Genomic DNA, 13176 nt, shown 5'->3' with positions numbered 1-13176 from the left:
TTGGGAATGAGCGATGTTTGTTCAGTAATTTCGTACTTCTCAGCTTTGAACTTAATTTGAAGAGACACTGACTCTACCAAATCGTACTTTTGCATTCATGTCTGCTTATGCTATGATTGTTTTAACATTCCATGAAACACTTTAGTAAGAATCTTTGTTAAGCTATCAAGTACGAGTATCAATCATAATAAAGATATTTATTGACTTCACTTAGTGCTTTTGTACGATGAGGGAAAACAAAATACATATAACATATACAGATATACTACTAGCTAGTAGCTGAATAATTTTTTTTTTTTTTTTTGAAATTTACATTTGATTGATCTTAGATAATATCATAATACGGAGTGCCAAAATAATTATATATAAACATCATGAAAAAAGAGGTAAAAAGCAAATGTTTTATGAAAAATAAATTGGAATTACTATAGGACTTTCATCTTGACTATGCATGTAACATGAAGATGCGAGGTTAAGAAACCAGGTCAAGTCCGATCTACCTTGTATATGACATATAGTAGTAGAGTTTTCTCCCAATTTCCAGCTCTTGAGGAAGACCAGCGAGCGGATAATTTTACTACCATAAGTTTGGATATCCGGTATCGACAGAAATAATTTCTTATATTTATCAGTATTCAGTACCCTAGATACCAATTAAAGTAGAAACAGATATTAACACTCTCAAGCCTGATCTAGAGAGTGTATATACTATAATCACCAAAAAAAAAAAACTCTGAATCTAATAGCACTCGCATAACATTTGATGCGTTGTGATATACCATATTTGCGAGATCTTTTTTTACTTCAACGCCGAAGAAATATTTCGAAGACATTTTCAGTGTGTGACTGATCTTTGCCTTTTTTTTTAATAAGGTGTACTTAGAGCATGTGCATTAGAGGGATTGTGAGAAAATTGCTTAACATTAATATAATCATTTTTTTTTTGTTTTAAGGATAATTAAGCAACTTTTAGTATCAAGTGTTGCATTAGTGGATTGGGTAAGAGTTTTTAAAAAATTATTAACTTAATCTTCAATTTAAACATTCATTACATATTAAACAAGATTATAAAACAGTACATGAAATTATTAAAATTCAAAATACAGATATTTAAATTGTAAAACTTGTAGTTCTACTCTTGAGAATTTCCAAATTTGTTCCATATATTTTCAACTAGATCTTTCTTCAAGCGTTCATGTATTTGTGGATCACGGATTTGATTTCGTATCCCGATAAGGTTTCCGATGTTTGACGATGTCTCTGTAGAGTATTCATTATCCACTTGTGAAGTTTTGCTTGACTTCCCTTGTTGGAATTCTTCTATGTTATACTGAGTGTACCCATTCCGTTCATTTTCTACTATCATATTATATAATATGATAGATGTACGCATAATATTGCCAATCTTTTCCTTATCCCAGAAAAGAGCTGGATTTCTTACAATTGCAAAACGAGCTTGTAGAACTCCAAAAGCACGTTCGACATCTTTTCGGGCAGATTCTTGGGTAGTGGCAAATAATGATGCTTTATCATCTTGAGGAAGTGGAATAGTTGGTATAAAAGCTGCCCATTTGGGATAAATACCGTCGGTGAGGTAGTATCCCATCTTATACTTGTGTCCGTTAACCCAGTATTGAACTTTAGGAGCTCGATCTTGTAATATGTCATCAAAAACAGGTGAACGTTCAAGTACGTTAATATCGTTTAGGGTACCTGGAGGTCCAAAAAATGCGTGCCATATCCAAAGATCTTGTGATGCTACCGCCTCTAAGACAATTGTCGGTTTTCCAGAACCACGTGTATATTGCCCTTTCCAAGCCGTAGGGCAATTTTTCCACTCCCAATACATGCAATCTATGCTCCCATCATCCCGGGGAATCCCCGTCTCTCTCCATCGTTGAGTAATCGTTGAAGATCTGCGGGCGTGGGTCTTCTTAGGTACTCATCTCCGAACAATTGAATTATTCCTTCAGTGAAAATTTTCAAGCATAACAGTGCAGTACTTGCACCTAGACGGAGATATTCATCAACCGCGTCAGCCGGACAACCATATGCCATCATACGAAGTGCTGCCGTACATTTTTGTAGTCCGGATAGACCAAATCTTCCATGAGCGTTTCTTCTTTGTTGAAAGTACGGAACTTCATTTGACAGGCGATCGACAATGTGCATGAACAGTTCCTTGTTCATTCGAAAATGACGTCGGAAAAGATGAGGCGGGTATGTTGAACCTTCACAGAAATAGTCATTCCAGAGACGGCTGTGGCCTTGCTCGCGTTCTCGTTCTATATATGCACGTTTTTTCCTTTTCAGCGTCGTTGCGGTTTGACGGTCTAACATAGCATAAAACATATTATCAAATGCCTGTTCACAGACCTCTTCAACGGCTTCATCAAAGGAATCATCCGAATCATTGTTGGAAGATGATGCCATATTTTTTAAAAAAATATTTGAATGAGAATATTGGACAAAATATTTAGAGAAGATGAGAGGAGATGAATATTTGTTGATGAGTAAAATATGTTGACGTTTAGAGCTATAAATAGAGAAGAGGAGTAAACTATGTTGACGAATTGCTTGATCTATAATAGTTTACATCCACCACACATAACTTGTGGATTACAAAAAAAGATAAGAGTTTACAACCACCACACATAACTTGTGGAGTACAAAAAAATACAAAACATTACATTCCAAAACACATAACATGTGGTTTACAAATACTTGAACAAAAGCAACGGTCTTCAAGCTCCCACCGATCGTCCTTGTAGGTCCAATTCTCAGAGCAAAAGCTACGGTCTTCAAGCTCCCACCATTCATACTTGTAGGTCCATCTCTCAGATCAAAAACCTGCTTTATTAGTAAGAAGAATGTAAAAAAAGCTTGCTTTAAAACTTCCATACTTGTATACATTGATAAAAACGACTAAAGGATAATGTAAATTACCATAACCGATTCAATTTAAGTTAAGCAACATAAAAACTACATAGCCGATTCATTTTAAGTTAAGCAACATACTACATTGACATCAAAAACAAACACAAAAACTACATAGCCGATTCATGGTTCATACACCAAAACTACATCAATAATTCATTAATAAACTTAGTCTTCAATGCTTCTTCTATCTCAGTTAATGGTTCGGCTTTAAGGAGAAGAGTGTTAAGCAGTTTTTTGTTAGTGATCTTATCCTTCATGGCAAGGTCTCTATCCTTGAGATCCCACATGGTTTGTAGCTTCTTCATATCAACTTCTTCTTCTTTGTTGGAAGATGATCCCACTCCCTTCTTCTTTGCAGCCTTGGCCGCCTTAACTCCTAGTGGCCGTTTCTCTTTATTGCTTCCTTCGAAGACTTCTTCTACATCAAGGCTTTCGGTTTGTGAGCTTTCAGAATGAGCTGTACTTGCATCGACCTTCCTTCTTTTTGGCTTTCCACCTTCTTTAGCAGCAGAAACAGAGCACCACTTTTGGTCATGTCTGAGTTCTCGCCATGCATGTTCAAGGTTGAACTTGAACATGTGATCATTGTAGAAGATGTGATGAGCTGCCTTCATCACATCGTTCTCATTTTGTCCACTGCTTTGCTGCTTCAAAGCTGTTTTATAACAAGCTACAAACTTATAAACGTGGTCATTAATACGCTGCCACCTATGTTTGAGCTGACCAGCCTCTCTATCCGGTTCATTCGCCATCTTCTTAGAGTTGTTGAAACTTTCTGTTATTCTTTTCCAAAAAGCACCAACTTTTTGTTCATTGCTGATGATTGGGTCTTTGGAGGTGTTGAGCCATGCACTTATCAGTACAACATCTTTTACAGGTGACCACTTCCTCCTCTCTTTTCGTTCTTCAGCTGCAGGAATCAGGTGAGAGAAGAGTTGGGTTGAAAAAATTGGGACTTGAGATGAACCAGGGTCTACACTCTGCGAAAAATAGAGTGTGTGTTCCTCTTGACTTGTTAAGAGGTTCACAAACCCCTGTGAGCTACCGTTTGGGTTCATAGAATCCATGTTGGTCGGTTTGTGAAAGACAAGTGTTTAGAAGAGAAGAGTGAGATTTTGAAGAGTTTGAAGAGTTTGGGTTTGTGAGTTTAGAAGAGAAGAGTGATTGTAAAAAGAGTTTGAAGATTTCGGGTTTGTGAGTTTAGAAGAGAAGAGTGATTTTAGAAAACAAGTGTTTATGAAGTTTGTGAAAGAGTTAGTGTTTAGCGAGTTCTATACTTGTTAAAGAAAGTTGTGAAAGAGAGCTGTTAAAGAGTTAGTGTTGTTTTCCTTTTATATTTGTGTTATTTTTAAGAGTTTGGTACATTCAATAACCATCTTTAATGATATCTACTAGTTGTTATCTTAATTGTTAATTTTTTTGATGTTTGATGTGATTTTTAAACAGCTTTTAAGACACTCAATGTTTCTTTTAAACAAGCACCAGCTATTACTACACCATAAAATCTTCACCTAACAAACAACTACCACCATTTACAATCAATACTAACTAATCGCTCATATACAAAGAAAGAAACTATCAACCCTAAACTACAAGTTTAGAATGAAACTAACCTTTTAAGGCATGGCAGCTATTTGGATGCTTGCTTCGATCATTGGACCTTGGACAGACTTCCATGGCTGCAAACAATATGACCCAAACATCACATGTCTCGGTATGAAAATGAAGACCCGAGAAGATAGATTGTTAGTTTGAAGAAGACTTACCTTGGGCTGAGTTTAGATGGAAGTAACATAATCATCAAGAATTCCTAGTGCTCTCTCTCCATTTACCCTCGCCAAAAAATTCATAACATCAATTTCATCATCAACTTCAACTTCATCATCAAAATAACGAGATATATATGCATACACTAAACAAAACCTATCATACACATCACCAACCGATCATTAACATCACTAACCAAATAATTACAACTCAAAAATACTTCACCGATTACAAAGAACCGATCATATACCTCAATACACAAAATACAGTCTATATCTTCATGTAAACGATTTCAAACAGCTCTATTCACGAGTATTATTCACAGAGATTAGCCTAATTTCATTGAACACAAAGAACCCTCAAATTTTTTTTCCGATTCAAAACCCTAATTTCGAAGAAAACAGAACAAATCCGTATAAAATAAAACAAATCTCTCATAAACGACTAACCTTATCCTTCTGAGGACCCAATCCGCCGGAAAACAACTGAAATCGCCGTCGATTTGCTCAAGAAATCCCTGATTATCGCCTTTGAAATCGCCATGGGAGAGAGGTGTCGTTTTTTTTCTCAGAAAATGTGAACTGGCCAAATGTTTTTTCCTTTTTGCGAACACACATAATTTTTTCCTCTGGCCAATAAAAATTCGACACATCGCCTATAAGATTGTGTATGGGTTGGCCCTTAAAACCCTTAGCTATGGGTCGGCCCTTCTTTTTTTTTGGCTCTCTTCCTATTGTTATAACTCAAAATATTTTTATGCAACCCTCTCAATTTTGGTTAAGGGCCTCTAATGCTCATGCTCTTACTCTCTAAAGATCGATCTTCATATATTTTTTTATTTGAACTTTGTGATATTCCCGAAATCCAAATTAAATTCTATCTTATAGAAACAATATGCAAAGGGAATGCTACAACTAAAAAGATAAATTCAATAAAATTTCAAAAGATATAACATTTTTTCAAAATACAAATCTTGTCAGGTTTATTTCCACCGGTTTCCTCTTTTTTTTTTTTAAAGATTTTATATCAACAAATAATTTATCGTTTAGCAAAAAAAAAGCATTTCTCTAACAAACAAAGCATTTATCGTTTAGTATGTTTGCACGTTTTGTTTTCCCAATCTAATAAGAGGGGCAATTTCGTACATACAATCCCATCGGGTTGTGGGTCTGTTGGCAACGCGGCTCAACAACCATTGATGTGCCGGAATCGCAACCTCTTAGAGAGACCAATTATTTTAAACTTCTCCCAATAAAAACACGCCACGTCATCGTCCTTCCCTGTCACCGATTGGATAACGATAACCTCAGACGGTGTCGGTCCTGTCGGAGACGCTTCAATCCCCGACGCTAGTGGCATTTTCGTAGATAATTTCGTAATTGGTGTGCGTTTCATTGAGGCGTGTGCTTATATTAAAGTCCACCGCGAAAAAACTCAGAGATTCTCTCGCTACAACTAGAAACCAAAACCCAATTTTGTTACCTCTTTTCTCAATCCAGAAGTCAAAAACAAAACCTTTAAGCTCGATTTTTTGGGTTTTCGAGAAACAAAACCTTTAACCTCGATCGGGATTTCGCGAAATCCAGGTAAAATCTCATATCCAATCATCATATCGCCAACTGGGGTCAACTCTCTTTTGTAATCACCGATCAATCGAGAAGTTTCGTTGCTTATCGTATTGGTATACTTATCTTGTTCGATATGTTCTAAGAATTCAATTGATTTATTTGAATATGTTTCACTTGTGAAGGTTGGAGATGGGTTCTGAAGGACCAAAAGCAATTACAATTCATGTGACTGGATTCAAGAAATTCCTTGGGGTTTCTGAGAATCCTACTGAGAAAATAGCTAATAATCTGAAATCTTATGTTGAGAAACGAGGCTTGCCTCCTGGATTGACTCTTGGTAGCTGCACTGTTCTTGAGACTGCAGGGGAAGGTGCAAAGTCTCAGCTTTACGAGGTTTTGGAGTCTAGTGTTGCCTCTGGGGATAAGAACAGTAACGGGACTGTTGTCTGGGTGAGAATCTTACTAATTTCTTGAAATGACTGATTCTTCTATTTCTTTCTTTGTCAACTGTTTTCTACTGTAATTTCTTGAGTTCCAGTTTCTTTTTTCTCCATTTCAAAACTGATCATTGAAGTCATCAGTTATCATATTCTGTTAATAGATTTTAAAGCTTCGATAAAGTGTGATTCTGCTGTATTTCCTCTTCTATCTTCAGTGATGAGGGTGTCATTGTGTTTGTCTGCTAAGCAATGATTCCATTCATTGCTCTTGATCCCTTATATCTTTTACTCGGGTGTTTCTGCTTCCTTACAATGAGTTTTAGAGCTTTACAAAATCTAGATTTTCCAAAGACCTTGTAACTTACAACTTGTTTTCTTCTTGGTATTTGAGTGTTTCTTCTGATGGTTAAAAGGCCTAAAAGACACGCCTTTTCTCTTGTTTTTTGGTGCTTCTTTAGCTTCATCTTGGGGTGAATAGTGGAGCAACAAAATTCGCTATTGAAAGACAAGCAGTGAACGAAGCTCATTTCCGTTGTCCTGATCAATTGGGCTGGCAACCACAGGTAAAGTAAAACGATTCGATTTCCACTACTAAGAAACAGATTTATAGAAACTTGAGCCTCATAGAAACTAATTTACCCTTTTCTTAACATTCCTTTACACAGCGGCTTCCTATAGTTGTTGAAGATGGAAGCATTTTAAAAACCAAAGAGGTATATATTCATACACTCACTTCACCGCAAAACTCACGGTTTTTCTTTTCTTTTCTTTCTTGCAACATTCTAATGTGTTTTTTTTTTTGGTGTCGTAAAGACTTCATGTTCGACAGAGTCGATTTTCAAGTCACTGAAGAATAGAGGCTTTGATGTGGTTCAATCAGACGACGCGGGGCGGTTCGTGTGCAACTATGTCTACTATCATTCTCTCAGGTTCGCAGAGCAAAAGGGACACAAGTCTCTGTTCGTTCACGTTCCTTTGTTCTCCAAAATCGACGAAGACACTCAGATGCAATTCGTGGTCTCTATCTTGGAGGCAATTGCAGCTACTTGCTAGCGTTTATCTATCAAGGCCACTATTTGTAAGTATCTATGTGTACATCCTTCTACGAAGCATTGTGTTGTAGCTTGCGATAAAGAAGACGATTGTTTTTGGCTCTGAAACTTTCTGGGTCTGGTAAAGCACGATTAAGAAAGAAGGAGCCTTTGTGATCGTCTATGTAATAAACAAATTCTCTTATTCAAAATGTCAAAAGTTTGGGTTTTTATGTTATATTCTATTGGATATTTCTTGCTTTTGCCTTGCCCAGTTTTTAAATTCATTCTCGGAAAAATAAAAAAGGAAAATGATATTTGCAAAAAGAAAGTATAAAAGCCGGTTTCTTTGTGAAGACGTTGATTGATACTTGTTGAGCAAGGAGCACAAAAGGATTTTGTTTTTCTATATTGAATCAAATGCGAATTGCGGCTAGGAGAGAGATATTACTGTGTCTCGAGAGACATGCGAGGAGCTCAAGCTTTAAACTTTCTCCGCAGAACAACGACGTTAGCTCAACATTTGTCCCCTGCACCGCCGCTTACGGCGGCGACTCGTTTAGCGTTGCGTTCGTTTCTTGAAGAGAACCCTAACGACCTCGTTTATACCCATAACCGCAAGATTGATGAACTGATTAAATCCGGGGACCTGACATCTGCATACGAAGTGTTCGATGGAATGTCCGTACGAGATGTTGTTACTTATAATCTTCTTATCTCTGGTAATAGCCGAAATGGGTGTTCTATAAGAGCTATCGAACTCTACGCGGAGATGGTCTCTCATGGTCTTAGAGAGAGCGCTTCTACGTTTCCTTCCGTTCTGAGTGTGTGTAGCGATGAATGGTTCTGTAGAGAAGGAACTCAAGTTCACTGCAGGGTGATTTCTCTCGGGTTTGGATGTAATATGTTCGTCAGGTCTGCACTTGTGGGTCTTTATGCTTCTTTGCGGCTTCTTAATGTTGCTCTGAAGCTGTTTGATGAAATGTCTGAGAGGAATTTAGCTGTTTGTAATTTGCTCTTGCGATGTTTTTGCGAGACAGGAGATTCCAAGCGGTTGTTTCGAGTGTACGAAAAGATGGGACTTGAAAGTGTTACTGAAAATGGGTTAACTTATTGTTATATGATCCGTGGTTGCTCTAATGATCGGTTGTTATACGAAGGGAAGCAATTGCATTCTCTAGTGGTTAAATCTGGATGGGACATTTCTAATATATTTGTGGCTAATGCGCTTGTGGACTTGTACTCTGCTTGCGGCGATTTGTCCGGTTCTAAGAAGTCATTCAATGCTGTCCCAGAAGAGGATGTGATATCGTGGAACTCGATTGTTTCTGTGTGTGCAGATTACGGGTCTGTGCTTGATTCACTTGATTTGTTTAGCAAGATGCAGTTTTGGGGTAAGAGACCATCGATACGGTCATTCATGTCGTTTCTGAATTTCTGTAGTAGAAATAGCGATGTTCAGTCCGGGAAGCAGATACATTGCTTTGTCCTCAAAATGGGTTTTGACGTTTCAAGTCTTCATGTTCAGTCTGGTCTAATTGACATGTACGGAAAATGCAATGACATTGAGAGTTCTGTGTCGGTTTACCAGAGTTTGCCTGGCCTGACTTTAGAGTGCTGTAACTCGCTGATGACTTCTCTTATGCACTGTGGCATCACTAAAGATATCATCGAGATGTTTGGTTTGATGATTGATGAAGGAACTGGAATCGACGAAGTCACTCTTTCTACTGTCCTCAAGGCTTTATCACTCTCTGTACCACCAAGTTTACATAGCTTCGCGCTTGTACATTGCTGTGCCATCAAATCCGGTTATGCATCTGATGTTGCAGTGTCGTGCTCTCTAATTGATGCGTATTCAAAGAGCGGTCAGAATGAAGTATCTCGGAAGGTGTTTGATGAGCTTGATTCACCTAATATCTTCTGCTGGACTTCAATCATCAATGGCTATGCTAGAAATGGCATGGGAAGAGACTGTGTTGAGATGCTGAGAGAAATGGATCAAAAGAATCTTGTACCAGACGAAGTTACAATCTTGTCTGTACTATCAGGTTGCAGTCATTCTGGGCTTGTTGAAGAAGGCGAGCTGATTTTTGACTCATTGGAATCAAAGTACGGGATTTCTCCAGGAAGGAAACTCTATGCGTGCATGGTGGATTTGTTAGGGCGTGCTGGTTTGGTGGAAAAAGCCGAAAGGCTGCTTCTTCGTGCACGTGGTGATGCAGACTGCATCGCGTGGAGCTCATTACTACAGAGCTGCAGGATTCATGGAAACGAATCAATAGGAAGAAGAGCAGCAGAAGTTTTGATGGATCTTGAACCTGAGAATTTCTCTGTTTACATTCAAATTTCGAAGTTTTACTTTGAGATCGGGGACTTTGAAATCTCCAGGCAAATCAGAGAGACTGCTGCCTCGCGAGAGCTCATGAGGGAGATCGGTTACAGTTCAGTCATCACGAAATATTGATAATGCAAATCGCAGGATAATGTTTTGCTTCCGCTTCATGAAAAAGGAAGAATGAACCCATTTGCAAAGTTCACGTCTTTCACTTGAAGCCATTACACATGATTGACACTCTACAAGGACAACACAACAGGATAAGGTTCTTTATCTGCCGGGTTGGTGCAACAAACTCATTGACCTCTTCTATTTCTGTCATATGATATACTACAGAATGTCTGCTTTTCGTTCCTCTGAACCACATCATGTTTAAATATCTTAAAATTGCATCTTTGAGGTAAAAAAGTTGGAAGTATTTTCAGGGATTTCTTTCTCGTTTTGTTTTTATTTCAGATATCATGGGACCAATATTCATGAAGGACAAGTTGACCACGAAGGTTTTGTGTTGTAGAGGTTTTGGAGTAAAGCAAAGAAGTGGAAAAGCACATGACTTGTGCTTTAAGCGTAGATATTGTTGAAAAACAAGGCCTTTTCTTCATGTACTTTTAAGCCAAGCCAATAAACCCCACAAACCCCATTAATTAGTCTGCATATAAATTCAACCCAAAACCAATCACCTCTGCAAAGAAATCTCATTAGTGGGCAGTGGATATAATCAAACCGGAATCTTCTCTTGGTGTTTTTGATTGAGGCATATGATGGATAAGCTCTTCATTCTTTGCCTTCTGGGTTTATCAATGATAGCTGCAGGGAAAATGGTGTACACTGACCTCGACATCCTTGAGAAGCTTAAGAAGTTTGACGTACCGGACGATGATGAGGATTTTGATAATGATACAAAGCTCTTTGATTTGCCGTCATTTAAAAGCCGAAGTTCTGGTAAGAATCTGGTGAATGTGGATACATTTGGTGCAGCTGGGGATGGAGTTTCAGATGATACTCAGGTGCGTTTGACATCATTTTGCTTATTCCATTATAACGTCAGGTTGTGGGGAATGATACATTTCCGGTTTTACCTATAAATTTTTGCGGTAATTCGATATTTTTGCGCAACTAAACTGTGCAATGCTCTTCTCAAATCAGGCATTCGTAAGCGCATGGAGCAAGGCCTGCTCCGCACCAAAATCCGTGTTACTGGTTCCACAAGGACGGAGTTATTTAGTAAATGCAACAAAGTTCATTGGTCCATGTGAACAAAAGTTGATCATTCAGGTCAGTTTAACATTCTAAGTCCTAAATTTTTTTCTAAATAACCATTATTATCTAAAAACAGCGATCTATGGTATGTCTTATTGAACTCAGAAATTTTGTTTTTTCTTCAGATCGACGGAACAATAGTGGCACCAGACGAGCCCGGCAACTGGGACCCAAAGTTCCAAAGAATTTGGCTCGAGTTTTCGAAACTCAAAGGGGTCGTGTTCCAAGGGAATGGAGTAATAGATGGTTCTGGCAGCAAATGGTGGGCTGCTTCTTGCAAGAAAAACAAGTCTAATGTAAAACACCTTCTATACCCATAATTAGCTTTCTTTAACACGAAAAGTTAAACATCTCGAGCTCTTACACATCTTTCTTGTTCTCTTGCAGCCTTGCAAAAGTGCACCAACGGTAAGAAACCATTGCGTTCTTTATTACCCCTTTTTTTTCTTTTCTTATCAGTATCTTCTTTGTTAGTTTGATTCAACAAGCTGTCTTTTTCCCCTGCAGGCGCTGACTATAGAATCTAGTTCAGGTGTGAAAATAAGTGGCTTGACGATCCAGAACAGCCAGCAGATGAATTTCATCATTGCAAGGTCAAATTCAGTTCGGGTCTCCAAAGTTAAGGTCTCTTCTCCAGGAGATAGTCCCAACACTGATGGTATCCATATCACTGGATCTACCAATGTTGTCCTTCAAGACTGTAAAATCGGCACAGGTTTTTTTTCCTTAAAACCAAAATATATACGCAAATGAAACATTTTTAAACTCCAACAAGGGATGTAGAATAATCTCTTAAGATTGGATTAAACAGGGGATGATTGTGTCTCGATTGTGAATGCAAGCTCGAATATAAAGATGAAGAATATCTATTGTGGACCTGGACATGGAATCAGGTACATCATTCAAATTTCTAGATAACATCTGTTTCAAATCAAATTATAATTCTGTGGAATTTCTCGCAGCATTGGAAGTCTTGGTAATAATAACTCAACAGGCATTGTAACGAACGTTGTGTTGGACACTGCGTTCTTGAGAGAGACAACTAATGGACTCCGAATTAAAACATACCAGGTAATAAAGAAATAAAAAGCTTCAATCTTTACGCTTATAAACCTCTATTTAGCTCGATTTCAATCAATTTGTTTCCATTGTATCACTTTCGAACAGGGAGGTTCTGGTTACGTTCAAGGTGTTCGATTCACAAACGTACAGATGCAAGATGTCTCTAACCCGATACTCATTGATCAGTTCTACTGTGATAATCCAACTTCCTGTCAAAACCAGGTTTCTTTACAATCGTGATTATTCTGTCAAAACAAAACTCAAAAGATGAAAATTAACTCAGATATGTTTTCTTGATATAATGTAGACCTCGGCGGTTAAAATCAGCCAGATAATGTACCGGAACATAACCGGGACAACCAAGAGTGAAAAAGCCATCAAATTTGCGTGCAGTGACACAGTCCCTTGCAGCCACATTGTCCTCAACAATGTGAATCTTGAAGGCAAAGACGGTCAAGTCGAAGCGTACTGTAACTCAGCCGAAGGTTTTGGGTATGGAGTTATTCATCCATCGGCGGATTGTCTGTACTCACACGACGACAAGTGCTTGGACCAGAGTCACAAGCCTGGACCTGTTTTGGTAACCGAGCCTGGCCACGATGAGCTCTGATGGTGGTGATGTTCTAAGTGTTTTAGTGAGGGCTGATTATGTAATATAGTTTTCTGAAGCATATGATACAGTAAAAGAAAGTTTTTCATGTCTATAGTCAACCATAAGGTTTTTCTTAAGCAGCATTTGTCCACCTTTTGTAACATATACTAGTCATCTG

The 13176-nt window shown here is 38.1% G+C and overlaps 5 protein-coding genes and 1 pseudogene across 5 annotated transcripts; 4 read left to right on the top strand and 2 right to left on the bottom strand.

Moving 5' to 3' along the window:
• Positions 1 to 1132: 1132 nt before the first annotated feature.
• LOC112084021 lies at positions 1133 to 2433 on the bottom strand (annotated as a pseudogene).
• A 647-nt stretch (positions 2434 to 3080) lies between these two features.
• On the bottom strand, positions 3081 to 4007 carry LOC112084020 (glutathione S-transferase T3-like). Its single transcript, XM_024152269.1, has one exon. The coding sequence runs from the start codon at positions 4005 to 4007 to the stop codon at positions 3081 to 3083; it is 927 nt and encodes a 308-aa protein (XP_024008037.1).
• A 2077-nt stretch (positions 4008 to 6084) lies between these two features.
• On the top strand, positions 6085 to 7998 carry LOC18992608 (pyrrolidone-carboxylate peptidase). Its single transcript, XM_006416020.2, has 5 exons — positions 6085 to 6293; positions 6458 to 6725; positions 7174 to 7278; positions 7381 to 7428; positions 7529 to 7998. Exons 2-5 carry the CDS (start codon positions 6465 to 6467, stop codon positions 7766 to 7768), a joined length of 654 nt encoding a protein of 217 aa, XP_006416083.1. The 5' UTR covers positions 6085 to 6293; positions 6458 to 6464; the 3' UTR covers positions 7769 to 7998.
• A 121-nt stretch (positions 7999 to 8119) lies between these two features.
• Positions 8120 to 9497, top strand: LOC112084121 (pentatricopeptide repeat-containing protein At5g27110). The gene is given in 2 exon segments (XM_024153088.1): positions 8120 to 9328; positions 9330 to 9497. Coding segments are annotated over 2 exon segments (1140 nt in total). The 5' UTR covers positions 8120 to 8212; the 3' UTR covers positions 9354 to 9497.
• Positions 9377 to 10213, top strand: LOC112084019 (putative pentatricopeptide repeat-containing protein At1g77010, mitochondrial). Its single transcript, XM_024152268.1, has one exon. The coding sequence runs from the start codon at positions 9377 to 9379 to the stop codon at positions 10211 to 10213; it is 837 nt and encodes a 278-aa protein (XP_024008036.1).
• LOC18992607 (probable polygalacturonase At1g80170) lies at positions 10119 to 13176 on the top strand. The gene is made up of 10 exons (XM_024153086.1): positions 10119 to 10365; positions 10541 to 11091; positions 11231 to 11359; positions 11470 to 11640; positions 11732 to 11752; positions 11852 to 12059; positions 12156 to 12237; positions 12307 to 12415; positions 12512 to 12628; positions 12714 to 13176. Exons 2-10 carry the CDS (start codon positions 10843 to 10845, stop codon positions 13014 to 13016), a joined length of 1389 nt encoding a protein of 462 aa, XP_024008854.1. The 5' UTR covers positions 10119 to 10365; positions 10541 to 10842; the 3' UTR covers positions 13017 to 13176.

The sequence above is a fragment of the Eutrema salsugineum genome, unplaced genomic scaffold (assembly GCF_000478725.1).
Source record: "Eutrema salsugineum unplaced genomic scaffold, Eutsalg1_0 scaffold_5, whole genome shotgun sequence".
In the NCBI taxonomy this organism is placed as follows: Eukaryota; Viridiplantae; Streptophyta; class Magnoliopsida; order Brassicales; family Brassicaceae; genus Eutrema; species Eutrema salsugineum.
The sequence above is the reverse complement of the archived record's forward strand: the minus strand, read 5'-3'. Positions and strand labels throughout refer to the sequence as shown.